Raw genomic sequence first — 27,834 nt, 5'->3', positions numbered from 1 at the left:
CAGGCTTAGCTCTTCCGTCAAAGGAGGTGTCCTCCTCCCTCTAGCTTTTCTTGCTCTTAGACGAATGTCCTCACTCCACTCTCTTTGCCAAGCTCTGGTGCTCAGCTGACCCTCTGCTGAGCCAAGTCAGTTTGCTAACCTAGCAGAGCCCTGCCAAAAACATTTTCTGCCAGGTTACCAAGCATTCCGCTTGACCACATCTTTCAAAGCATGTCTGTTCCATCAGCCCAGCCCGCCTCATCCAACAGCTCCCAAGTTTGCAACAGGGAATCCCGCAGCTGCTTCGGCTGCGGTTGCCTGGCGGCTCCTTTGATGGCAGTGCCAATTTAAGCAGTCCCACCCTTTGGTTCCCACCCTACACTGTTGCTTTGCAGATTGACACAACTGTTTGTGCAGCCACAGAGCAAACAGGATCAAGGGATGGATTCAGCAGACGGCACAGCCATGCTGGGCTGCTGGCAGGGGCAGTGCACTGGCAGGGAGGAGTAGCTTGGAGTGAAAGCTGTTCTAATCCAGCTGAAGGTGGCACTGCTAAACATGAAACCACAGCTCACAGTAGTTCTCTTACTTCAGACCCTAAAAACCTTCAGCACAGCTGTTGGATCTGAAGATTCAGGGAATTCTCTAAACCTTACTTGTGAACACCGTCCTCCCTCCTGATCCTGAGCCAAGGCCCCAAAAAGGGAACACAGGACAACTCCATTTAAGTTCTACAGTTTCACTGTCCCATAGGGTGACTTGTGGGTGAGTGTATCTGGCCCCATCCTCTTCACATTCAAACATCCCCTGAAGACCACACTCTTGTAGTTAACGCACCCCAGAACCTCTGAACCACATCAACTCCATGCATCTTTGTTCCTGTTCCAAGCTTGTGCTGCTCTCTCTGTTCTGCCTGCCTCCCACCGCAAACTCTTCAAAATAAGGTCTCAACCTTTATTTTTGCTTCATCTGACATGTTAATCGGGCACAGTGCTAAGCACATGCAGCTAATAATGATGCTTGAGCATCCTGGGGGCTGTGAAACAATAATGGCTTTTGACAATTAGTCAAAGCAATGAACAAAATTACAATGCTCTACTTATTTCTGAGAAGCACAGGGTACAGGCCAGGGCTTAGCCCTTGGGGGAGATCCGGGGGGGAAAGACAGCTTTGCCCCACAGATGCTATCTCTAGATTGTCTCTTTTTCTCCCTTACCCTGAGCTCTATTTCTTCCTGTATTGACAAAACCTCTCAATTATAGCTAACTCAGGTAGAAGAATCAAAAGAAGCAGAGATACTTTTACAGGCTATGTCATCAATACAGCAGCAAAAAGCTTAAAGTATTTATTGGCAGGAAACTGGAAATAGCTATGTTATGTTAACTACACTTCTGACCTGAAGCTGTGTTATTCTTTATTACTGTCTTTAACACCATCCACTTTTGGAATACAGGTACAGAAGCATGTCCAGTGCTTTTGAAAGAAATCCTGGCAATTAACTGGCATATCAGAGATATAGGTTATTCCTATCTCTCTTCTGCAGCAGCCAGAACAAAAGGCAGAGCTGGCCACTGCAACTGATCTGGCCTTGGGCAGAAGTCCAAGCAAACATACAGTTTCTAGAAATCAGGATCCCGTGTAAATCTCTGCAGTTTATTACTCCATCTCAGTATCTTCTGCTGCTGTCAGCTGGCAATAATGCATGGGGGCCAAAAGTCCTTTAAGTAACCGGTTTCCAAACCATGTAAAGCTTTATCAATTGAAACTAAACACTTAAAAAAATCTGCCCAGAGGCTTTAGCGTAAGTGCAATTCTACCACAAAAGTATCTCTGTAGTTACATGATACTTCATGATCCAAAGATTTTTTGTGTGTACACAGTCAAAGAAGTCACATATACACTGAAAAATTACTTTGCCTTTCTGCTTTGATGTAACACCAGGGACTGCACAGCTACTATTTCTACTTGAACAGCAACAACACTGAGAAGCTTTAAAATGGAGAGGGTCCCAACATAAAACAAGAGAGTCATCCACAATAAAAGTTCATACCTGTCTTTCAATAAACGCGTTCATCCTCTGAAGCATTCCCTCACATGTAAATTCATAGGGCAAATAAGGGTCAATCTGTGGAAACATAGTGTGTTAAGGTTAGAGGTTTTTTTCTTTAAATGAACTTTGTGGTGCACTGTGTGGTAGCAATTTGTATTCCAAATACTACCTTGTAGCTTAAGCAGCAACAATAAATGCAAATAAACTCATTAACAAATCACAATTTCGCAAAACCATCAGCAGTTTAAGCTGATTTTTGCTACTTTGTAAAGGCAATAAAAGTTACTCAGTGATTATCTTTAAGGAAACTCAGGGTATATACTGCGATGTAATAGGTATCAAGCTAGCTTGAGACCCTATGGGATTCCAGAGCTCCTGCTTTAACTGAGTTTCAGTTCTGGAGTTGAAGTGAAAAAGAAAACATCATGACAAAACCAGAATGTGATAGCTTTGAAAATTACTTCAAACTTTTTTTTCCTTGAAGCACCCTCATTACAATTCCACACTGTAAGTGCACAAGCACTTCAGTGGCAGTTGTGTCAAGGCTACAAAATCAGTCAAAAGAGTTGAGCATGCATTTGGACAGCCTGCAATGCTCTTAGAATCAACAAGGAAACTTCCTCACTGAATGCACAGAAAAAGTAGATTGCTGTATAATTTACGTAAGAAATTCACATTTCTATACAAATCCACTCATGCTTATTTTTTTCAGGTAAAAACCTGACATATCCAGTACTAAAACATGATAATCAGATACCACAGATATGTAATAACAATTTTTTTCCCCAATATCCTGGCAAAGTGCAGCACTCTGCTTTAATCAGACTAACATGAGGAAGCACTCTACATGCAGTACAAAATACACCCTCAAGTGTTGATGACAAATTGAGGATACATTTCTCACCTTTTGATTCAAAATCGATTTCACAGCCTTCTCAACTTCAGAAAGATCATTGATGTCAACAGTCCAGACGTGGGGCTTCCCAATGTAAACTTCAGCATAGGGATGCTGAGATGTCAACTGAAGGGAAGAAATTATTTCGGTAAAACTTAATGCGTCAAGATATCCTTCCCTCTCACTCTCTTCATCAGACTTTTTGGATGATAGGCACTATGATAACACAAGAATTCACCTAGAATCTGACAGTCAGCGTCATTCCTTCTGAATTATCTTTCAGATTTTCTGTGTTTAAATTTAGAGAGTGAATTTAGTTGGAAAACTGAAAATCAGATAATAACACAGATCACAAGTAACATTTGTGCACCTCTCACTTGTGGCTTTGGTCCTCATAATGACCCACATCACAGAAGACTTGATGCTTACTGAAATTACTTTTACAATGTGACCCTGCTTCCCCACAGCTCATTCACAGAGCAGTCCTCCATTTTCACAACCCGTAATTGCTACAGGTCCTGGTTAGACCTGCATGACTGGCTTCAAGAGATGTCATCCTTGTCCTGTCTCTCCTTCAAATTTCAAACATTTCCAAGCTTCTGTGAGTAGTAGTGAATAAAGAATCATTTCTATCACTTAGGATGAATTCTGACTCTCACTGCTGTTAGTACAAGAGTGATTTGACCTCAATAAGAGTGTTAACTGGTATTTTGCTCACCACTTGGTCAGAAAACAAATTCAATAAATACCCAAGTAGATAACTAAGAAAAGTTATATCAGAGATTGCTTTGAGAACTAGCAGGATGGCACTAAAAGTAATTTTTGTGACAGGTTGCACAGCAGTGAGAAGAACATGCAAATGAACACACAGAGAGGAAACAAAAGCTGCAGAAGAGAGGGGAGTGTTTCACACTGGCCTCAGAAGACAACTGATTTTTAAATAAATACCTGCCCCCCCCCCCCCCCCCCCCGGACAGATTATTCATGGGCAATTTTTATACAGCTGCCTCTTTATGCATGATACAAAGAAAAATCTAGTTAGTGCAAAAGATCTGAAGTAGGAAACAACATCTGTTGGAAAGAACCTTCTGCACTGGGCATATACCATACTTGTTCTCTTCCTCAAATGAATTCAAGAAACTACTTAAAAAAATTTTTGCTTCTTGCATTTTGCTTGTGGACGAGAGAAGCCAGTCTTACAGTTACATATGGGATCAGCTAGCAAAAATCTGTGCTCCGAGACCAATGCTCCAGGGGACTCTGGGCCAGCTCCCACCTTTGGCTGCAGGGCAGCGTGGTGGGGAGGGCTCACGGACTGGCTGGAAGATTGCAGCTGCTGGGCTGGTCACTCAGGATGCTTCTGCACACAGATAGCTTCCGTAGCTGCCTACATTCACTTGCAGCCCACTGCACTGTGCTCCCATCGGCATATTTTAAATTCCTCCAAAAAGTCCAATGCTTCTCAAAGACTGACATATTCTAACCTTTCTTCAAGAGTATTTCTACTGCAACTAAAACTATATGTACTTAAAAAATTTGGTTACCACGACTGAGTGCCCAAGGCACTTATGTCCGGACTTCAGATGGCAGAAGCTACATTCCTACTGCTTTCAGTAACAGTGAAAAACCTTCTATTGCACCTTTAAAAACACGAACATAGAACAGTGTTTGAAATTCCACAAAGCTTTAGGAATTATGCCTTAGACCACTCTTTCTCTACCATCTCAGACAAACAGCAACATTAAAGCCAGATCTGATCCGTTAGACGAACAACTAAACTTCTCAGACTAGCAGCAGTTTTAAGTATTAAGAGTAACTAGCAACATAATTTTATTGCACCAGTAATTCTACCATCTATACTTCCAAAAAATATTAAGACTATTTCCTAATACTGAAATGCTTTAATTGGCTGAGCCTTAATGTTTTAGATATTCAGGAGATATTCCCTCTGTCTATAATTAAAACCCGTAAGAATTCTTATAAATAGATTTAAATTAATTTCTAATTTCAGGTCTTTTTTTTCCCCTTCCTAAAAGCAGAAAATGAGAGAAACTACACCCACCAAGTACATCTTTCTTTGGAGAAGAAATATTGGTACAAATACTGGTACAAAACAAGCTGCTTGAAGGTTATTTTTTGTTGGTGGTTTTTTTTTTTTTCTGGCTCTTTCCCCCAGCAAAACCATGTCCCAAGACAAAACATCTGCTGATCTAAAATGAAAATTGTCATTTCCAATTTTCATACAGAGTCTTCACTACAGGACCTCATCTTGGGGGTAGAGGGGAAACAGTTAACACCCCTCCCAATAAATTCTACCTAGAACAAGAGAGAAGTAGTGACTTGCAATGGTTACTTTACAAAAGTACTAAACACAGACTTTATCTTCAAATTGGTCTATGGATAATCAATTTGCAGAACTACACAAGCTTCTTTTGTTCGCCTTTAACACTTGAAAAAACTGAGAGAAGGATTTAAGGACTTTCTTAATCCCAAAGTACCAGCACATGGATTACTGGCAATCGGATCTAAATGCAGTTGTGAAAACCAGTTATAGAAAAGGTTATTCTTAGGATAGGTCAGCAGAGCATGTGAACGCAGCAACATTCGTGACGAACGTTCATTATATTATTTTGTACTAAAGCAGTCAATAGGGATTATTTTTCTGTGCAAGTCAGGTGCACAGCGTTTCTGTTAGTGCTGACACATGCCAGCAGGATTTAGCACAGCATTCCAAGCACTAAAATTCCTACTAGAGAGTTAGGTGGGTCCAGATTATTTACTGAGCCTGACCAGCTATAGTGTCTGGGCACAAAACCACTGGAAACGAGACAAACAGTCAAGTGACCCACAGAAGAAAAGCTTTGAGAAGTGCCAAGCACAAGGAGAAAGTTTAAACAGATTTCTTTTCTCTTATCGCTATCTCCTTTGCTAGCAATGCAAACTGTGAGAAGGGGTGAGTTTGAACTCGTGTCCTGTACAAGCTCAAAGGCAATTACAGTCCTGGATCACAAAATCATAAAGAGTTTATGTTCCTGGTTTAAAACAGGAAACTGTCTTTTGCTTATCGACTAGCTGGCGCTGCTCAGTATGCAATTTATATAGCCCAAGCGTAACATGAATTGGGAAATATGGCTGTGCAAAGTTCTCACCATCTAAGTGTTATCAGACAGCTTTCCATTCAGATAAGTATGTAAGGAAAATATGTATATACACCTACGAACAAGCCATGGTCAAGGCAAAAGTGCTAATGTCAGAAATGGCTACATGACTGTTAAATGCTTACAAGTGGTATAGGCTGGATTTTACCTACACCAAAGAAGAAAAATATTCCAAAGTCAGTGCTGGGGTGAGGGGCTAGTTTACTTAGCCTCATTTTTCTCTTACTAGAGTTTAAACTCACTGGCTGTTTTGAAAGCTTGAGGTTTGTTTTTTACTGTTCTCTTACAGAGTCAGTTCTCCAAACGTCTTCAGTGTTTAACCACAAACACTGTGGGCTGTGACCTTAGCTCAACAGTGCCTTGAGCAGGTCTTTTCTGGAGGAAAAAAAATATATCCCCAAACACCCACAACAACCCACAAATGTCATTTTTATAGTTTACTTTAACACCTATTTACTTCCTGCACAGTACACAGTAATGTTTGTTTCTTCAACAAAATAAAATAAAACCGCTTTCAAATGACACATCATGTATCCGATGACATGATCTGTTCCTGGGAAGAACATCAGGTTTTCAAGTGAAACTTCAGTTTATGGTCTGTCAATAAGAATTAGCAGAATGTACATAAGCAAATCTAGACATAAAGCTTAACAATATGTTAACGAAAAATTTTGATTATCCTATAAAAATAAGGACTGATAATCCCATCAATGGCCAAAGAAAACTACAGTTGCACACCTTTTGCAATAAACTGTGAACACCTAGGCAATTTTTCCTATATTGGGTTACTAAAATGAAATCCACAATCATTTTCAATAAAGAAATTACCAAGATTGATAAATCTTACCTCTCGGAGTGTAGGTTTGCCTTTAAAAAATTCTGTGTTTTTGCTACTTTTTGGTGGGTTAAATCTTAAATTTAGAAAAGCACATCCATTAGCAATAGCCTCTAAAGGAGCTGGCCCTTCATATGGAAATCCGAGACCAACGAACAGCTGAAAAATAGAAAAAAAAGGACTATCTTAATTTTTGTTCTTTACAAAACCTGAAAGCTAAGAGCTAACTTAAAATAAACAATAATGCATTTTAAATTTACCAGCCTAAAAAAAGGTAACGTTAAGAAGAAAATGGGAGAAATTCAGCAGCTCACCCCCTCCTACCCAAGCAGTAACGGAATGTCCCGTAAAACACATTTGACAATAATCTTCTGTAATGAGCTGAGGTGGTTTTTCGCAGAGCTGAGGCAACAACGGACCCTTTCAGCTATTTTTTGGGGGGGAAAAAAAAAAAAAAGTCATTTGGTGGTTTGATTGGTGTTGAAATGAAACTGCTGGGGCTCTCTTGCAGGTACAGGTTTTACTGCAGTAACCTCATGGAACAGCCACACTACTGTTTTCCCCCCCTCTCCCACATCAGCTAACCTGCTGGTTTTGCCAATATGAACATGCTCCTGCCAAACTGATTAAGTCTTCTAATTAAAACGATAGATGGCAGCAAACATCAGCTGAAGATACTGTACCTAGGCAGCAAGAGCTTGCATAGGATTAAGAGGGTTCAACACCTCCAAGGTAAATTGAAGGAGGAAAAATGCATCACACAGCTATTCTTAAATCAGCCGAGATTACAGGTGCTCTAGAAAAGGCAGTGCTTTTCTCCAATGTAAAGAAATTTAATATTTTTTCAGAGCTGTCTGGCTTTTATTTGGATCTTGACCCCTTTCCTGGCCCAACATAATTAAAACCCCTGAACTAAATATAGGATTCTTCATCTTTATTTGAATGTCTGTGTATAATGAGAGAATTACAAGCTCTCATTTGTAACAGCAGTTTCGCAGCACTGCTGCACGACTTAACGTGCATATATATACCTACTGCTTTTTTTCAAGAAAATAAAAAGAGCAATCTTTATAATTATTAGGATCATGTATTCAGGATGTATGTATTCAAAGAGGTCAAATTATACTATTCTACACTAAATTTTCTGCAACATGGAAGTGAATCCTAGTGAAAAGATTCAAAACTGAAGGCCCTTTCTAGGAGCTGATCTTAACATGGATGCATAAACCTGGAGTCAGTATTGTCGTGCACAGGCATTGCAGCATCAATCCTCTCTGACCCACGGCAACGGTATAAATTCTGAGTTGGCTCATTTTAAAAAGAAAGCTAATGCTTCTCAGCATAGTTGAGGACATACAATTTCCACTGCATGGAGCTGAACATTGTTATTTCAGATTTCAATTTTCAGGTTCAAAAAGTCGCCTACTTGCAAAAAGTTTCTCAGCTATCTTGCAGATTTAAATCTTACAGGAAACTCTCCAGTGGCTGATAAAAAAAAGATCTGGAAGACTACCTCCACTAAAGCTAGATTATCTAAATTTGGGTTTTATATATGGCATAAGATATATTACCTTTCCGTCAGAAAAAATGCATACTAAATTTCATCTCAAAAGAGGCTTAATTTAAAGAAAGGTAATCTCTTGAAAATAATTAATTACAGACACAAAACCATTTCATGCAATCTGCACACATAATGTTATTTATTTAAACTACTGCTTAGTTCAGGCAGAAAACCAGCTGAGAACTGGCAATTAAAACCATCTGAAGTATTAATTCTCCTATGATCCCCTGTTTGTCTGTTATGTAGAGAATGCTGGTTTGTTTGCTTCGTTTTTCACTTTTTTAATAAACTGCTGCTGTGCACTGCTCAACAGTTCTGTGTCTGACTGGTCCGTTTATTTAGAAGGAAGCTCCATGGGGAAAGAAACATGGTTTTATGTTTTGACAGCACAGAGCACACTGTCAACACTTAATCTATAATAAATAGCTTACCACCTGTTTCGTATCCATTTTTCAACCTTACCGCTAAGCAGCCCCATACCTTTGAAGAAAGAAAGAAGGATGTGTCTCATCGCTAGAACGGTGCATGTGCGTGTGCTGCCTGTGGGCCTGAGGTTGCAGCCTGGCTCAGAGCTGCCCGCAGCCCCTGCAGCTCCTTCTTTCAACCCTCCAAAATCTTCTATCCCTCTCTATCACACTGTCATCAGGTCAGCTGAAATTCCCAAACTGAATCTAGACCCTGCTCCTGAAAATTGCCCTTTATTAACGTTCCTTGGTTAGGGAGCTAGTATTTTGGTATGGTATAAAGAACAAAACTGAGGAATATCTTAATTCCCTCAAGAAAGTCACATCCATTATGATTAAAAAAGTAAGCATTAGAGAACACAGGTAATTTCTGTAACTCATTGTTACGATGCTCTAATTTGCTAATCCTTTGAATTATATGCAGCTTGTTATTTCCAGAAAGGCTAAAACAATCCGTCAAGGTACTTCCTAAAAGTATGCAACAAATGCTGCAAGTGAAATTGAAAAAGAAGTGAAAATAAAAGAAAAAAGTAGAAATAACAGGCAACAATTTTCAGGTACCAGTGAAGCAAGCATCCATCCTCAGTACAGTTAAGTCTGTGTGGAAGACAAGGCTCTCCCACAAAACAGTAAAGATTTAGAACAGACTGCGTTTCCACTATTTTGTGATATAAATGTACATTTGCCTCCACCGTGTAAGGTGCTACTATGGCTTTTAGGGTACTCTCTTACCGGACGCTGTGTCTGGTAACCACAGTCCACTATGGAGAGGCACCTTCACCCTATGGCTGAAGGTCTATAATGCAAAACTCCAAATCTGACAATGTTGGTAATGTAACTGTGGGTACACATGGTTCAGAAATGTTAGCCCTGATCTTCCTTTGTTAGCTGCAGCAGAATTGCTATGCAGAGTAGAATTCCTTTATGCTTTACTGGTTGATTAGTGCTTGAAACCCTTTGATTTTCTGTATGTGAGCATTTTTCTCACCTTTCAAATGTTTTTGAAAGCCAGAACCATTATTTTTCACACAGTGCTTTAAGTGGGCACATGCCACAGTAGGCTCTGTATGCTAATGCCCCATATAACGAGATGATTGCCAGGAGGAGTTCACAGTATAAAAGTATATCTAAAGGACGTAACAGCAAATAAATACAGATGTAAAATGATCTTGGTAACAGCAGTGTGTTTTTTTTTAAAAAACCATTTCCTTTTTTGCAAGGTCTGCTACCCAGATGTGTCTGTGCCTGTAGGTCTGCATGAATCTTCAAAAAATGCGATTCTTATCTGCAATCTTGCTTGCCCAACTTGAGTAAAGCAGGTGTCGAAACCCTTAAGCAGGAATACTTTGGTTTTCATAAGAAAGGCTCCTCAAGAACCTTTTCTGCCTTTGCAGTGAACTGAACCCCTGGTTTGGATTTTCAGGGTTTTGAGTTGGCCACCCAGCATCAGACTAGCCAAGACACCATTCTTAACTGATTATAATATAAGAAGTCCTTTCATGGTGTAGTAGCTAAGTGGAGACTTCTCTGACGTGAAAAGTGCTTCACGACCACTCCCGTGAAAAAACAGTGTGGTTTTGGTTTATTTTTTGGAAACTACTGACTTTCAGTTGACACTAAGCAATTTATTTGTGGAGTTTACAGCACCAGATGAGACTATTATTAAAATGAATACTTCAACAAACAGTCTTTCTAAATTATAGCCAAAAGTATAAAATAAGAAATGAATGTTTTACTTCACTGACTTAATTCTGACTAGCTGAATATTTAAAAGAAAAATTTCAAATTCCAGAGACTAAATGCTATAGTTCCATAAACAGGAGTGTTTATCTTCTCCTCTCCTCTTTCTAACATTACTGCACTTCATTGAACTTATTCAGTCAGGTTGGTAGGTTTATCACCACTTTTGTATGCCTTCTTACTGAACTTATATATTCTCTTCTGAACTACAGAAAGATAAGTGTAGCAAAGGTTAACTATCTTGATCTATTTTCTCATGAATATGAAATACTTTCTGGAGAAGTCAATCCTTTTGTGATTGAAACAACTTTAGAATAGAATCACCAGTTAAATGTCTTTTCAGCTGATTTTGTGAAGCGTGTGGAAGTAAAAAATGTATTACTTCAAAAAAGGCAATATGGAAAAAAAAAAGTTTGTCTTCCTATTTCTGCTTATTCAACCTTGCAAGGGGATTTTTCCCAAACTGTCTAAACAGGGTGTTCTCCTACTTTTATTAATCACCATTCAGAAATTGTAAATTACACTTAGTAATAGAATTTGGATTCCCTCAAAAATTCACAGGGACTCGAAGTAAAAAGTTGCATCTGAAACTTTCTTGAAAGGAGGAATATTTCTCAAGAATTCAGTACTGGTTCTTCCAAGAGAGTCTGGTCCAACTCCTCCAGCTGCCCACTTGGCAAGAAGCCATGTAAGTTGGCAGGAAGGCTGCCAGCTTGCCTACCCTATTTTCTTCTGACGTGATGAATGGCTTTACATCTTCTCATTAGGAACTGTTGACATGTCTCGTTTTTGTCATGCACTACACAGCTGAACTAGCCATGATGAATCTCAAACAGCCCCCTCCTGCTTGGAAAATACACTTATTCTGAAATGCGTTGCTTTATAATACCGGAATGAAATGGCAGCTGCAAGCTTTTGAGAATAACTGTGTCGTATACAAACTACTGCATAGACCAAATACATTTTGGGAATGCAAAGCTCTGATCAAGAATCATGACTGAGCCATCACCTATCACTATTTTGCTGTCTAAGGGCAAAATGAAGCAGTGCAACATAAACTGACACTTCTGAGTACACTGAACTGTGTGATTTGTTAAATTATCATTTAGCTCTGAGTTCCTGAAAACTAGATCATTTGTCAGCTGACCTAACAAAAACTTGCTAACACAATGTTGAAAGCACAAGCAATGAAAGACAATCCTTGTCCTTGGGTCTCAAAACATATGTTTAGAAAAAGAAAAATCTGAAAGTTTCTGGAAGCTTAAAGACAAAGTTTGTTGCTTGGAGAGAGCAAACAGCAGGCCTAGATGGTTCAAGCAAGCATTGCACCCACAGATGTTATCATTCCAGAGTTACGGCTCTGATTACTCACATACTTTCAGCACACTGATTGTCTAGTGACAAAACCCCATAACTAAATTCATTATGGGGCTCTGGTCATGTTGCCTAGCAAATAAAGTGATTATGATTAAAAAGTGTCCTTGAAGATCACTGGATGCATGTGCACACATACACGAGGCTCCTCAGGGCACAAAGCTCCCATTCAAGTCAGCTTGATTTTTGTGGAAAACCTGCACTTATTTTAGCAATTCAACCCCCAATCCAATTGACATTAACACAATTGACCCCCACAGGCAGCAGATGGCCAGTAGAGACAGGTGAGTAGTGTTTTTATGCTAAGCTACGTTATTGTCTCTTGAAGGATATAAAAATCTGAAACTGTGAAGGTAAAGGCAACAAGACGACTTAGAGCAAATATGTCTGTTGATTGACAATGAAAGGCAACCATATGCTAAGGCAGAACAGCCAGTGTACCTATGAGATACTAAGCATCAGCTAGCAAAAAACAAAACCCAACACAAAACCAACACAAAAATTCACCTCGAACTGAAAAAGTCCAAACAAATTAGATGGTAAATCTCAGTTTCCACTTTCACTTTCAGGATGCTGCTGTTTTATTTTTTCTGATAAACTAGATATATTGGAACAGTATTAGACAGGAATAATAACCGAAATTCATGATGCAGTAAGCCATATTTAATTTAATTTCAATGCATTGCAACATCAGAACTACATTGCACTCCCATTTGCCTGACAATAGTAAGTATTAGGAGAAGCAGATGGACTCTTAACTGCTTATCATCAGGTCAAACTTTTGTTAGCCTGGCTGCATCATAAATAAATAATTTCCTTAAGAGTAAAACAGCTTTTGTCATTTGCAAATCTGCTAACAAAAGTTCAGAAAAGCCATATGAAAATACTGTTTGCAGACTTAATAAAAAAAAAGTTTATTAAGAAAGATTGTATCAAAGAGATAATATGATAAAAACACTGGCTTCCTGATACAGGGTCCTGAAACACGTTGATGTGTTTCCCAGTGCCATGTACTAAGAAATGCAGCAAATTCTCTAAGGATTTTCCCCAATAGCAGGAAGAAAAAAAAAATATGACTGCACAACAATAGCATAGAAAATCATTAAAATCTAAAATGCTTGTAGGACTCTACAGTACAGCATAGATCCACGCTTTTCACAAAACTACAATTTATGAAAAATAAGCAACTTACTGATCTCGGGAGTTCTTCACAATCACAAGAGAGTTATCTTCTATCTGATAATTGCAATTACTAGTCAAAAACCGAGTGAAACTAGTCTGGCTACTTCCTGTGTTCACAAAACCCATATAACTGCACTGTGCTGAGCTGCATAATATGTATGTATCAACTTGAATTTGTCCTAAAGTGAATGTGTCTTTACATTGCATCTTAGAGCACAGCAAATATAACCAATAACAACTAGATGAGCTATCTACTTAATATTGAAAATCAAGGTTTTTAGTGTAATACATGCAAGATGGCTGATAAAGAATTAGAGGAAGACTTAGTCAAACATAACTATTATTATGAACTGTATTTTGTAAATTATAAGGACTTCAGCAATTCTATAGGAAGTCCATTAGCTTCTGTTACTATTCCAGTGAATAGAGCACAGTTTTTTTTTCAGAAGAAAGTCACTGTTTGTGCTTGGGGTTATTTCAATGTCAATATTCTTCCCACGTTAGTACTATGATTAACACAGTGATTTCATACTCCACACAGACAAGCTGTGTAATCTCAGTATTATCTATGACGAAAGTAAATGTTGACTTTTTAATCTGCAACATTATGTGCATCTGTATGCATCAAGTACATACACACAGTGGTTGTCTTTAAAAAGTCATAATTTGCCAACAGCTGTCACACAGAGATGTCAAATTACCATCATTTTCCCAAATATTTCAAAAAGGAGATCTCTGTAGTCGTGTGGGAAGACTAGGAGGTGCTTGCTTTTTTCTTTCTTTTTTTTTAATAGATTCTTCTGTAGAACTGCACAGCAAGAAACTATCAACAATGGGGAGTAAGTGGTGCAGTTCCACGCATTTTGCTAATTTTAAACACACAAACCACTTCTTTCACCAACTGAAAGTTAAACATCCTATTTAAATGTAATCTACTAAAGTGTTTTAATGTTGTAAAGTGCCACAAAGATTATGGGAATGGCACAGAAAACTCCACAAAGCATTCTAACTACGGGGACAAAAGTTTTTTTATTTCAATATACTGTCCCTTATCTTGAGTTCCCTTAACTATGGGGCCACAGGCAAAGCACACCACAAAAAGCACACTCTTTTGCTCTCTCTCTCTGCACAACTGAAGTAGAGGAAGGAACTGAATGGCAAATGAAGTGCTTGCTTTTCTTCTTTTCTCCCCCAGAGAGCAGGGTCACTCTAGGTTAAAGTCATTGGTAGGGCAGAGCAAGCATGCCTACTGTACAGCTTTCAGATTTTACCTAACTTTCACATCAGGGATGTAAAACAAAGCACATGCTCAGCTGGTAATTTCCTTGAGCTGAATACCACATTTAAGAAAACGAAAAATGCATTCATCCATGTTTCTCAAGCTGGTTGTTAAATGTGTCTGTGAATGTAGGTTGTCGTCCCAATTTTCTAATAATAGCTGTCAATCCACAAAATATGGACATGATGAAAAACATATTCTTAGCACACAGAAGACAACTTAAGCTCCTTTACATTTGATCATTTATTTTTCCAATGCTTTTAAATTAGGAGCTCATTCGTAGGAGGCGAAATGCATGCACTTCAGATACTGTCTATCTGTAGCTATTTTTGCCACTACTCCCTCTTGATAAACTTACTTTCGTTTCTCTCAGTAGAAACTGCAAATCCCGCCCACTGAGTATACCATGGTTTTTTACGTAGCTGGGAATATAAATGGTGCTTGTCCCGTGAACAGTTCCATGAACTTCCATATAGGTGTGGATGATATCCAGATAAGCCTTCTTATCCTGTAATAGCAACAATAAAATATTTTCAGTCTTTACAGATTTCAAGCAGTAGTGTTCAATCAGAGCTAGTTTTTTATCTCCTGTACCACAAAAGTCAGAAAGAGAAGTTCACTCATTCTTATAGGATTTCTATAATATTTGATCTTTCATTGCTTTATTAGTTTTGTTTTCTACTACACTGGAAGAAAACTGCAGCTTTTTTATTCACAGTATAGGTATAAATAAATCAATACCAAGGTCCCATTAACTTCTAATTGGTCAAAAAACAGGTCACCATCAGAGAGCTGTAATCTCAGCATGCCTAAACAATACTTGGCCTAAAAATACTAAAAAACTCATTCTGAAATATCAAATCTTCACTCTGTTTTTGTCAGAGATGGGAAATAATTGGTTATTGTTTACCTTCGTGAAGGGTGAATCTCACCTTAGTAAGATGCACTCCTGCCAACTAAATAACCGAATACACATCTTTATCTAAATACCTAATTTCTGAGTCCCATGAGATACCTACAAAAATTCCACTTACCTGAAGTTTTAAAGGCATTTTGGAAAAAACCCAGAGTAATGGCTTTAGTGTTGCATTAAAAAAAAAAAAAATAAAATTTTTTTTAAAAATAGTACACCATCCTAGTTTGCAAACAAGAATTACTTTAATTTTCAATGCCATATGTTTTTTGAGTTTTGAGTTTTAAAAACTACTAGCATTCCAAAAGCAATTAGCTGTAGACTGTATTTACAGCCAGTATCCAGTACAGATTAGAGAGACTTTCCCTCAGTATTTGCACATAGTCTTAGTAATAGCTCTAAAATCAGGCAACAAGTTTCTGTACTTCTTGGCAGCAAGACAGTTTTTAAGAATTCTACTTTCACTCGCTATTTTTGTCATGTAAATTCTGTACACTGTTCCTCCACAGCCCTGTGTGAAAGCTGGCCAACAATTTTACGGAAGTTCATTCCAAGGGCAAGTCGACTGGTGAAAATCCTGTCTTTCCAAATCTTGGAGGAGCAATAAGGTATCAGGCCTAGGTGAATAAACACTATCACTTCTTAAAACTTCCTTGCTAAATTAATTGTTGGTATACATTCGAATACACAGGATATTTAATGTCACATAACAACTGGCTTCTAGTTTAGCTTACTCTACTGGTAATACTGTTTGTGATGAAATAGATTGCCTGCCTCATTATTAAATCGCGCTGTTCTGGTAGCTATGCCAAGGCTGCGCCAATCAATGTCCTGGGCTATGTATTATATAAAACAGACAACAAATACAGACAAATATGCTTTCTTGTTTGATGTGGTTGCTGTTATTGTTAATTAAGACAAATTATTTAAGAAACGAAAAGCTTGCTCCATTTTCATTTTTCCTTTTACTTCAAATTTTAATTACTCTGGAAGAGATATTCCTCCAATTATTTGTAAAGTAGCATAATTAGAAACTGTTGAGAAGCTCATATACTTTGTTAAGAGAAAATCCGTTGTAGAACTTTTTCTTTGCAAATGTGCAGGAGAAATATAAATGGAGTAGCCTGGTCTTGTTACCAGAATGCAGCAGTGGTCTGTCGCTTGAGGCACACCTTAACCCTGCCTTCCTGGCTTCCAGTACAAACAGAGCCTACGAGATAGGCTTTAGTGTTCTGAACGGGAAGAGAAGCAATGAAGCGCAGATACTACTGACACGATCTGCCTACAATAAGAACACTAATGCTCTTGACTCAGATTTTATTGGCTCATATCACACAAACTGATGACATAAATGCACTCTAACTCAAGAAGAATATGAGAAGCAAGCAGCTAGAAAGAAGAAAACCAGGATTACCTAAAATTGCACTTATTTTAACAACTTCAACGAAAATTTTACGAAGCTGTAACAGAATATTTAGCTGCTTTAAAATAAAATATTTGACATTGAAATTATTTAGTCTTTACAATCTTTCTAATGGTTCTTTAAGAACTACATTATTGCCTGTAGGACTGCTGAAGATTTTATATAGGTTCAAAAAGCCATTATGGAAGAAAAATCCATGAATCATTATTGAACAGAGACACACAACTTTTGGCCCAAGAGGTCCATGAACCACTTGTCTCTGGTGGCTGTGAAACATGCCCGATTTCATATTCTTCCTTACACATCAAGTTTTGGCTATTTTTGGAGTCAGAATACTGGGCTAGATAAATCTTTCATCTGAACTGACCTTGCTGCCATCTTATTATCTTTATCAGCTAATTTCCAAATATGAATATAAAATGGACCAAAAGAAACGTAATATTTTCACGTCTTCTGTTTATATGTGATGCCAATAAAACTCTAGTGGGATTCTGAAAAGCATCTGTGAAGTTCGTTGCTTAAATTCTCCTGGAAACACTCTTTGATACATACAATGGACCTTGAATTTAGCCCAAAGTATTCCCCAAATCATCTTGTTAATAACAAAGTGAATCCTCCTACTATATCCATGTGCTGTCCTCTGTATATATACCAGCACTTGATGACTACAAAACAGGGAATACAGGATTTAAAAAAAAGGAGTATACCAAGACAGGATGAAAAGAACAGGCTTCCATGCTGTATTTACAGTAGTATGTTTGGGGGGCAGAGGGAGCGTTTTTACTTAAAACCTTAAAGTTATAAAAACATGTAATAAATATTACTCATAAATTCAAATTATCTGAGCAGACATAAAAATTACATTTAAAATTAATATATAACCAATCAATACAATTTAGGAAGACAACGCAAAAGCAGTGATAAAATCAGCATATTTTAAGCATCTCTGCAAGCGCGAACAAAACATTAGCTATCCATAACCTTAATTGGGAATATTACTTAACCATATGACTGACTTCTTTCCTGATTCAGAGTCTAAAACCACAAATAAAACATTTAGTATCCCAAACAGCATCAATTCTTCCATCCATAATATTTAGAAAAATAATGGACTTTTAAATGGTGTCACTGGCTTTCCACCTCCACAAGACAGGGTAAGTACTGTAGACCGCGCTATAGTCTATAGAAATTATTTTTCCTCACGAAGGAAACCTTATCGCTAGAAAGGTGTAAGTAAAGGGATCAATATGTAAAACTTTTATGAATTAGTTTTCAAACCACAAGAGTAAAACCATGAAAAAAACCCCCCCACACAAGCTGAGAAAAATCTTTCATCCCCCAAAGGGCAACCCTCTTGCTTTTAATCAAATGAAATTTTTAAAGAACAAGCAGAACCGAGAGCACCATCTTCCCTTTGTTCCCTGTACATAAAACAACTTTTTTTAATTTTTCCGAAAGTCTTTCTTTCTGAAGGAAACAAACAAAAAAAGCCCAGCCAAATACTCAGAAAGCACAATCCACAAAACAATCACTCCTTTATTCCCTATTCACTTTGAGTCAAAAGCAACTGCTTTCATAATAATCTATAAAGTACCATAAAAATACCATTAGCACCTCATACCTTACACAAATCTCACTAACATGTCTCCTTTTGCATTTAAGTAGTCCTGAATTTTCACATTCCTTGTAGAAAAGTGTTATTTTGGATCATAAAAGTACATATTGTAATAAGGCACTTGACAAAAAATAATCGAGACACATAATTCAATTCTAAACATTAAAAACTTTGAATTAGAAAATGACAGAGTGTAAATATGGCATTTATAAATAGAAAGTCTACAAGTAAATAAATCAAGAAATGTGATTTGCAAACAAAGTATCAACACTCCTTCAACTGTTAATCCACTTCCTGAGTTTGCTTGCTTGGCTGCAGATATAAATATTCTTTTATCTTAAATAATTTCACAGTAAACTCCAGATTTTTACTTTTTCCAAAATGAATTCAAAGAGAAAAGATCACGGGCTGCTGGCTAGTAATGCAAAATCGACATTCTCTGCAGAGTTTGTATCAGACTGCGCTATTCACCCATGTCTGCTGTCCATACTGCAAATCTAGACTTCAACCATGAAAGATAACAATATCAAGAAACCCCCAAATTATTTCTCAGAATCAAAATGGAAGTGTTGACCATAAGTAACAGTCATAAAAATCTTTTCTGAAACGATTTTTCAGCAGCTAAAATAAACATGCCATTCAGGAAAGTACTTTTTATTGATCATTGACTGCGGAACTGTTATTACTATTCATTGATTATTTCCACCTACTTTTAAAAAGCATCATGATAAGCCTTTTCTCATCAAAGAAATCAAATGACAACTGCCTGATAAGTCTTTCCCTACGACAATGTTGACAAGAAGATACAGTCTGAAGGGCCGAAATTTTAAGTTTGGTAAGTGAAAAATATAAGTATAAAAGCTACAAAAATACGTGGTAGAAAAACAATGCATTAAGAACTAAACTCTGCTTTTAGTTTTCTCGATGTAGTAGATGGCGGTAATTAACAACTCTGCTTTACCATCAGTTTGGCAGTCCGAGGCAATCACAGTATTTTGCAATTTTAGACCATTCATGTACCCTCACAGAACACCAGAAATTCAGCACCAAATGAAATGAAGCACCACATATGCAGAACTACAGGCCAACTACATTACAGAATAGCTTGATTTAGAGTCCTAAACAGGTTTATGGGTTGAAAGTTCAAACTGTAAAATGTATGTAAAAAGGACCATATACCCAGTCTCACTTTCTTACATTGAAAAAGTCAGAAGACAATGGTTTTATAAAGCTTGACAAATGTAACTCAAAAAAGCAAGTACTGGGACAGATCTTTGTATATATCCTAAATGCACACCATTAAGTCTCGAAGTCCTAACATCTGGGTGCTTATTTGCCAAAGTGTCAAGTCCTAGCTAAGCCACAATCCAGTGTACATGCAGTGTATGACAAATGAGATTGTGACACAAACATAAGATTGGAAAGCAAGTGTGAATTCTACACTGAACAAATTATCTGAAACTTGAATAAAGTGTTAACTTTAACCATAGAAACCCAACAAAATTACAATAGTCAATTCTTTCTGTACAAGGATATTGTCTCTCACCAAATTGGTAGTGTTCTCTGAAGAAGCCAATCAGCATGTAGAAACTCTTTAAAAGTTCTTAAAGGAACTAAGTCTCTTTGGGATAGAAGAGAATCACCCTTGTGAAGGAACAGTCATCATGCAAAAGAGAATAGAGAAGTGACAAAGTATGCAGCTAATACATACTATTCAGAGTAGCAAAACTGAAACTAACTTCAAAATCTTGAAATCTTGAAAAAGCAGAAAAACATCACTATACTGAACACTTGCAGTTGTAAAGCTTTTGGAAAAGCCCCCTCAGTAATCTAAGGGACGGAGTGACTAAGAAATAGAATGATAAATTCAATATAAATAAAGTGATGCACATGTTGAAAACCAGTCCTAGCTTCACATATGAATAATGGACCTGAGCTAACCAGTGTCACTCAAGAATGAAGACTTTGCATTATGATAACATATGATTACGGTCCATGACAAAAAATTAGTCCAATGTTCAGTACCAGTCAGTCCACCCACCAACCAAGTAAATAATAGGAATTATTTGGAAAGGAATAGAGAATAAAGAGAGTATCATTGAACTGTTCTATAAAAACACAGTTCTCTCCCTCCTCAAACACTGTTGTGCTTCTGGTCCCTTTTCTCAAAAAGAAGCCAAGAACACTGGACACAGTTCTGAGAGGGGTAAGAAGGATCCAAGCTACAGAACAGTTTCCATTGTTACATACAGAAATCTATAATGAAATCCTTAATGATTCTTCAGCTTGGAAAAGACAACTTGGCAGAATATGAGAGAGGTTTACAAAACCATAACTGGCATAAGGAACATGGATAGTGACTTGACTACTCATAATGTCCTGATACAAAGGAAGCCAAACAAAGCTAGTAGGAGGCAGGTTTAGAAAAATACAACAGTTAATGGTTTCTCCTGCAACAGGTCAGAGATTTGAGGGGACTCCGCGACAGAGAATGTTGTGGGGGCAAAAAAGTTTGCATAGGTTCATGATCAGACAAGTGCTTTGAAATCATCTCTTACTGAGATCTCAAAAGTGTGTCAATAGTCAGTTTATCAAGAGACAAACAGATTCAGAAATACGCTGAGCTGAAAAAAGCTGGAAAGAGAGAGAATATGCAAAGGAAGTATTACATAACTTTGCCATGCGTTCGCTCTTCCCTGAATGTCCATTTATGGCTTCTTTGTTAGGCACCTACCACATATATCTGCATAAAATATACATTAGTGCATATATATATATGCGCATATATATATATATAAAATTTATTTGCACATATATAACCTTTGCACAAAGAATGAATATAACATCTCAGTAAAGGCTTGGGTTCTTCACAATCTTCCAGAAATTCTGCTTATTCAGTTCCCTATCCTCATCTTTATCTGTTTCATTCGTCATTTCTTGCAGTTCTTCATCCATGAAGTTTTCTCCTTTTTTTTTCCTAAACTGGGTTTTTAAAAACATTTGACAATTTCATTGTCATGTGATGCGCACTAATGCCTAACCAGGAAGTTCCTGTCCTTTGAATGGAAATTTCCAGAACTACCAATGAGACATACGTGTGCACTGTAAGTGCTGAAGCAGAAAAGTGCAAGAGGAGAGAAGAAAATAGGAAGTGAGACCTGTCGTGGTTTAACCCCAGCCAGCAACTAAACACCACGCAACCGCTCACTCACTCCCCCCCACCCCCCCAGTGGGATGGGGGAGAAAATCGGGAAAAGTAAAACCCGTGGGTTGAGATAAGAATGGTTTAATGGAACAGAAAAGAAGAAACTAATAATGATAATGATAACACTAATAAAATGACAACAGTAATAATAAAAGGATTGGAATGTACAAATGATGCGCAGTGCAATTGCTCACCACCCGCCGATCGACACCCAGCCAGTCCCCGAGCGGCGATTCCCCGCCCCCACTTCCCAGTTCCTATACTAGATGGGACGTCCCATGGTATGGAATACCCCTTTGGCCAGTTGGGGTCAGCTGCCCTGGCTGTGTCCTGTGCCAACTTCTTGTGCCCCTCCAGCTTTCTCGCTGGCTGGGCATGAGAAGCTGAAAAATCCTTGACTTTAGTCTAAACACTACTTAGCAACAACTGAAAACATCAGTGTTATCAACATTCTTCGCATACTGAACTCAAAACATAGCACTGTACCAGCTACTAGGAAGACAGTTAACTCTATCCCAGCTGAAACCAGAACAAACCCCAGGAAGAAAAGGTTGTGGTGGTATTGTGATAATCAAATACTAGCAGATGATTGTGTTCATTGGTATTGTAAGACCTCACTAATTCATTTCGCAGCTGGAAAGTTCTGCAAAAAGAGAAGCTGATCACCGACCTGTCTGAAAGGTAAATATTCATGGAAAACATTTTTTTCTTTCTTCATAATAAATGAAATTCTAATTTTCATAATAAATGTTGAAGAATAAGCCTTCAGAAGTGTACATATACGTATACTTACTTACTGTACCTATAGCTGCTCATTTTCTTTGATTTACTTGTTTTTTTCATCCATACTTCTTTCAGAAGCAAATGGTGAATTTCAGAAATATTGCTGAACTAAAGTGTCTGGCTCATTTCAATTTGTTATGTGGCATAAAGCAGGACAGTGCTCCTGGTGCCTGGTGACAGCAACTAGGGTAAGTTTCGATTGATAGATAAGCCCACAGTGCTGCTGAAAATTTGGAGGAAGACAAAATAAAAACACCATGAGGCAAGTTTGCAAGTGCGCTGACCATGTGGGAGAGAAAAGGCGAGAAGGATCTTTTCTCCCTTTCCTTATGTTTCTTTTAGCTTAAAAAATGAAATGAAATGTTCACCCAAGGTTTGTTGCTAAATATGAAGCACAAAAACTAATCAGAAGGAAGGGAAAAGGCAACGCTGCCAGCAGCAAGACACTGATCTCTGCTTGTAACAGAACTATTCCTAGAAGTATTATTCTTCCTCTCTGACTTCTCATTTTCTTCCTCCCACTTCATGAAAGAGGGCATACAATAGGGAAATTACGTATGTCACATGGAGCTATAAAGGGGAGACGTTAGTAAGAACAGCCTTGGTTATGTACTTTCCTATTGAGAACAAGGTAAATGTAACCATTTACCATCTCCAAATCTTCAAAACTTGTTATGCAGACATTATACATTTAAGAAGAATGCCCATCTTGTCAAACAGCATTAGTAACAAACTCACACATTATTTTGCCTTTAAATATATAAATATTTTTAAGACAACTCCAATACACTATAATGAAATCTACTAAAGCAATCATCATACAATTGTATGTTATGCATTGATGGCCATTTTCTGCAACAAGCAAAATTCTGATTTCTCTCACAGCACCCCACAAAAAAAAAGAAATAGCAAATAGTGTAAAATGAATCTCGACTCTTTTTTCTTCTTAGGATTAAGGGTAGAAGTATTGGAATAGTATGATAGGAAGTTGCAGGAAGAAGAACAAAGAAAAGACTTAGACAGAAACAGGAACTAAAGGCTTCAAACATTCCCTTTTAATTGAAATGTACTGTAATTAAAGCCAATTTTGATAATGGAGAGCATTATGGGTTTTACTCACATTTTATTCATTCCTTCTTTTTCACTTAGGCAGAGATAGGACTCTCTTTACTCCTTAGTACTGCCAGAAATCCCAGACAAAACCCCAAATCTTTGATTTCAACAAACACATCCAGAACATGGCAAATGTTGCCCTTGATAGCTTACTTCTAAGGATAACCTTTAGAAACATAGCAAAATTCTTTACAACGTCCTATTTGTAATCCTCAACCCACTTAAGACTGATTTAGTTATCAGAGGGAAGTAAACAAGATGTATCTTACAGTCTCTGCAGCTTACATCTTTCCTGACCTCCAGCAAGACATACACAGACTTGCCCACTGTAATATGGGATGAATGCCACTGGTCTCAGGCATGGGCTGACATTTTTTTCTGTATCCAGCAGAGCCGACAGAATTCATCACTGTATTTCTCCCCCTGTTACTTGTCATGTTCATACCAGAGTTTAGCCCCATTGAACAATGTGGGAAGACAGAACATTGTAAGAAATCCATAATTCTCTAGCTACAATAACCTGGTTAGCGCACACAGTTTAAGCAGGTGCTCTGAGCTAGCCTCACCAACTCTGCCCAGCCATGCAGCAGAGCTAGGAATATGGGGATTTCTAGCAAAGATGAAATGACAAGTAATTTGGCATCTTCTTTTTTTTTTTCAGAGGCCTAGACAGACGCAGGAAAGGACCCACGTCCACAGCTATACAAAACCATGATGGCAGTTAGCTATTCTAGTCCCACCCCCAGGCAAAAAGGGTCCTGTGCACACCTCAGTTCCACTTCAACCTGCTTGGTTTAAAATTAAACAATTTATTTGCAACTGCTATTCCCCAATAGCAGTTCTGGGGATTGGAACGCTCTCTCCTCCACACTGTGCTTCTCTAATGACTGATCAGGCCCAGCAGTGACACGTGTATTCTGTGGAGATTACACTTTTCGTTAATTGGCCATGTTCAATATAAAGAAAAGGAGCGGGATAAATAGATTAATCTGGTTCCGTACAAGCCATGGTGGCAGATGAAAAGAGCACTGAACAGGGAGAATGAAGGAAACATGAAATAAGCAAATTACACAGACACAAGATTAGTTCAGGCTTTCTGTGGATCACAAGAATTGGATTTTATCACTCCAGATAAGACATCCCACACTGTCACCAATTCAAAGCCTATCTGTGATGATTGCATTTTATGTACCAGTGCATATGGGCATGACTGCAGTTATAATCTGCAAGTTACAGTTTTAATGTGCTTGACGTTACAAGCATAAAGTGAGCATTTTAATATGGCCAGGTATTAAGTCATACATCTTGGAAGAAACAAGACAGGCAATACTGACAGAAATGGAGCAGTGACTTGAAAAACAGCAGTTTTAAAACAAGATACAAGGGTCTTGGCTGAGAATTTGTCTAAACACGAGTTCCTAATGGTGAAAAGGGGATATGCCTAACAATGCATATAGTATTTCTTTTTGATTTGGTGCTGGTATGGCCCATGTGCCCTTTGCTAACATTCACATTTCAAGAGGAATGTGAATAATCTTGAAAAAGTTCAGAGAAAAGAGACACATGAGAACACTTAAGGATTAGAAAGTACAAAGCTCTTAGTAGTTCAGCACATAGAGGCTTTTCAAGAGACGACTACGGGTTACTTTGACCTCAACCTATATATTCCTACAGGGAAAAATAACAGAAACATCGTCAGTCCAGTAGACAAAGTCTGTAACTGCTACTAAGACTGGAAATTACCATCTGGAAATCTGTACCAGAAATAATGCAAAGTCTTAAGGGAGAAGGCAATTATTTGAGGATTTTACCAGAGGAAATAGTGGTGTTTCCATCATGTGCTATTTAAAAATCAAGATTGGATGTTCTTTTCCAAAAGGCCATGTTTTTGTCTTAATCAGCCCATGAATATCCTGTGTGTCATACAGAATCTCAGACTAGAAAATCACAAATCTCCCCTCTGGGCATATAAACTATTAATACATATTTCTGAATTCATGCAGACTGAATAAACTGAGAAAGATATATATGTCAGTGAAAAAAACCCTGGTGACTAAGCAACTATCTTGCTCCCTAAATCCAGCTAGTATTCAACAGGTTGTTCTGCTGATATGCACTACAAATCAGGTCAGGAAGTATAGATGTTATTACATGCAGCTGTTCCTGAGAGATTGATAATCAGATCAAGAACTAAAAGTACAAGAGCCTCAGCTAGAAAAGGATCCCAGCTCTGAAAGAAAGGATCCCAGCTCTGCTCCAACATTCTGCAGACAGAAGAAGAGACTGCAGACAGGGGCATACTAAATCATTCTATACCATGAGCCAAATAGAGTAACTGTCACAGTATTTACTACAATGCAAAGCAATATTTCCTTTTAAGACACAGATTACATAGCTTAATGCAATAAGCCCAAATATAAACCTGAGAGATCACAATTGAACATGCACAGCTAATATACGTATTTTTCTTGGCACAGTAGCCAAGCAGTATTCAGCTCTACCTTTTTGCTACCACTGGCAACATTCTCCCATTTCTCTTAAGTTTTTGTTTTGTTTTGTCTCACAGAGGGACCGTTTACTTGTAGCTATCACTTTTCAAGAATTTATTCTGCATAATACAGTTGTCAGAATAAATGTTGCTTCTGTGGTTCAGAAAACCGTGCAAGACTGATATTCTCATGCCAAGGAAGAGAAAAGCAAAGAAAATGCGAGACATGGGTGCTCTCACACTGTCATACTGTTTGGTCCCATGTATGGCACAGCATGTACTGATCAGTTCCTTTTTCAGTTGACAAAAGGCTTGAAATAAGGTCTTTCTAGGCAGGAGGGAAGGCATAGAGTATATAGGCACACAGAGCTAGAGCTATTAGCTATTTCTTCCTAATAACTTGGAAGAAATCCAGTTATTAGCAAGTTTGAAAACTGAATGAGACACACACTCTCCCAGGTGTGGCAGCCTGGATGAAGGAGCTCCAGAAAAGGACAGTGGACAAAAAGCAGAGACCACTGTGAGCTTAACAGCACAATATACCCTAACTTTGTGAAAATATGACCAAACCCCAGTGTTGTTATTCTGCAGCTCTTGTCTGCAGATGGGAGACAATAGAGTAATTGTAATATTTAAGAAACTCTGATATTATTACAGGGAGATAAAGTGAGATTGAACACTTCTAGGGTCTTTAGTGAAACACAACTTCCAGTTCAAAATGCAGCACATTTTTGGTTGCAGATATAAGAAAAGAAATGACTGAAAGACACATTTGCTTATGACTGATTGAAGTTCACAAAGCCTCTGACACCTTCGATTTCCCATTAGTTTTAACAGCTTCTGCATTTTCCAAAATTATTGTGATATCAAGACTATAAAATTTTTTTATTCTCAGAAAGGTGTACATCAATAGCAAAGGATCCACATCAATCTAGACAGAAGTTTCCTCATCAGAGAGACTTCAAAATGTTCAACTTAATTATTTAAATATGTTTATTTTCAGAAAAAGAACTTAATAGATTTAGAGAAGGGATATTTTTATATTTAGAGTTATGCTTTATTATATTGATAAAAATAAATTTGCTCAAGTATATGAGTATAGAAAACTCACCTTCCAGAAATTATCTACTTTGCCATAAACGAGAGATTGATTCTGCCTTTTGATGTCATTAATGTGTTTAATGTCACTGGAATTCAGATGCTGCTCTACCACAAATCCAAGGAAGCTGTTATCCGGAGTGTGAGCTGTAAGAAACGGAGCATATTCAAAACCTTTTCAAGTATCAGTTAATGTTAGAAAAGCATGAATGTTGTCAGAAAAGTAGGTATAAGGAACATATTATTCAACAGATCACTTCCTTCACACTCATACTGAGAGATACATTTGCTTACTTTATTATTGAGAATACTTCTCATTTATTTTAAGTCCTGCTGCATAAGTCTACTAAAGCAAGCAGTTATTTTCTGGCTTGTTTCTGACAATAAAAATTTTGTAGCTGGACCGAGGCCAACGATAATGATTTTTTGTGTGCTGAGCTTTATCTTATTATTAGAGATAAGAGAACCGGAAGAAATCCAGCTTGACAATCTCAGAGATGCAATACCAACAATTTGAAAAAAACCCCTGGATTTATGCTTGTTAACAAAGCTGTATATTGCCCACTGTCACAAATAAATTTTAGTAAATTTCTTGGGTTCAATTCCTATATTGGAAGAGCTAATTCCAACCATTCAAATCACTGCATATTACATATCCATGATAATTACGAGCCTACGA

The 27,834-nt window shown here is 37.8% G+C and overlaps 1 protein-coding gene across 3 annotated transcripts in view; it reads right to left on the bottom strand.

Moving 5' to 3' along the window:
* Positions 1-27,834, bottom strand: part of MGAT5 (alpha-1,6-mannosylglycoprotein 6-beta-N-acetylglucosaminyltransferase) — a 139,532-nt gene that overhangs the window by 11,445 nt on the left and 100,253 nt on the right. For all 3 annotated transcript variants that reach the window (XM_052792317.1, XM_052792315.1, XM_052792318.1), the window contains 5 exons: positions 27,169-27,302; positions 14,876-15,025; positions 6,930-7,076; positions 2,934-3,050; positions 2,030-2,104 (listed from right to left, as the gene is read on the bottom strand). In XM_052792317.1, the coding sequence (XP_052648277.1) occupies positions 2,030-2,104; positions 2,934-3,050; positions 6,930-7,076; positions 14,876-15,025; positions 27,169-27,302 (623 nt within the window). The remainder of the gene's footprint in view (positions 1-2,029; positions 2,105-2,933; positions 3,051-6,929; positions 7,077-14,875; positions 15,026-27,168; positions 27,303-27,834) is intronic.

Source organism: Harpia harpyja, chromosome 7, assembly GCF_026419915.1.
Source record: "Harpia harpyja isolate bHarHar1 chromosome 7, bHarHar1 primary haplotype, whole genome shotgun sequence".
In the NCBI taxonomy this organism is placed as follows: Eukaryota; Metazoa; Chordata; class Aves; order Accipitriformes; family Accipitridae; genus Harpia; species Harpia harpyja.
Note: the sequence above shows the minus strand (reverse complement) of the source record. Positions and strands in the feature narration are given on the sequence as shown.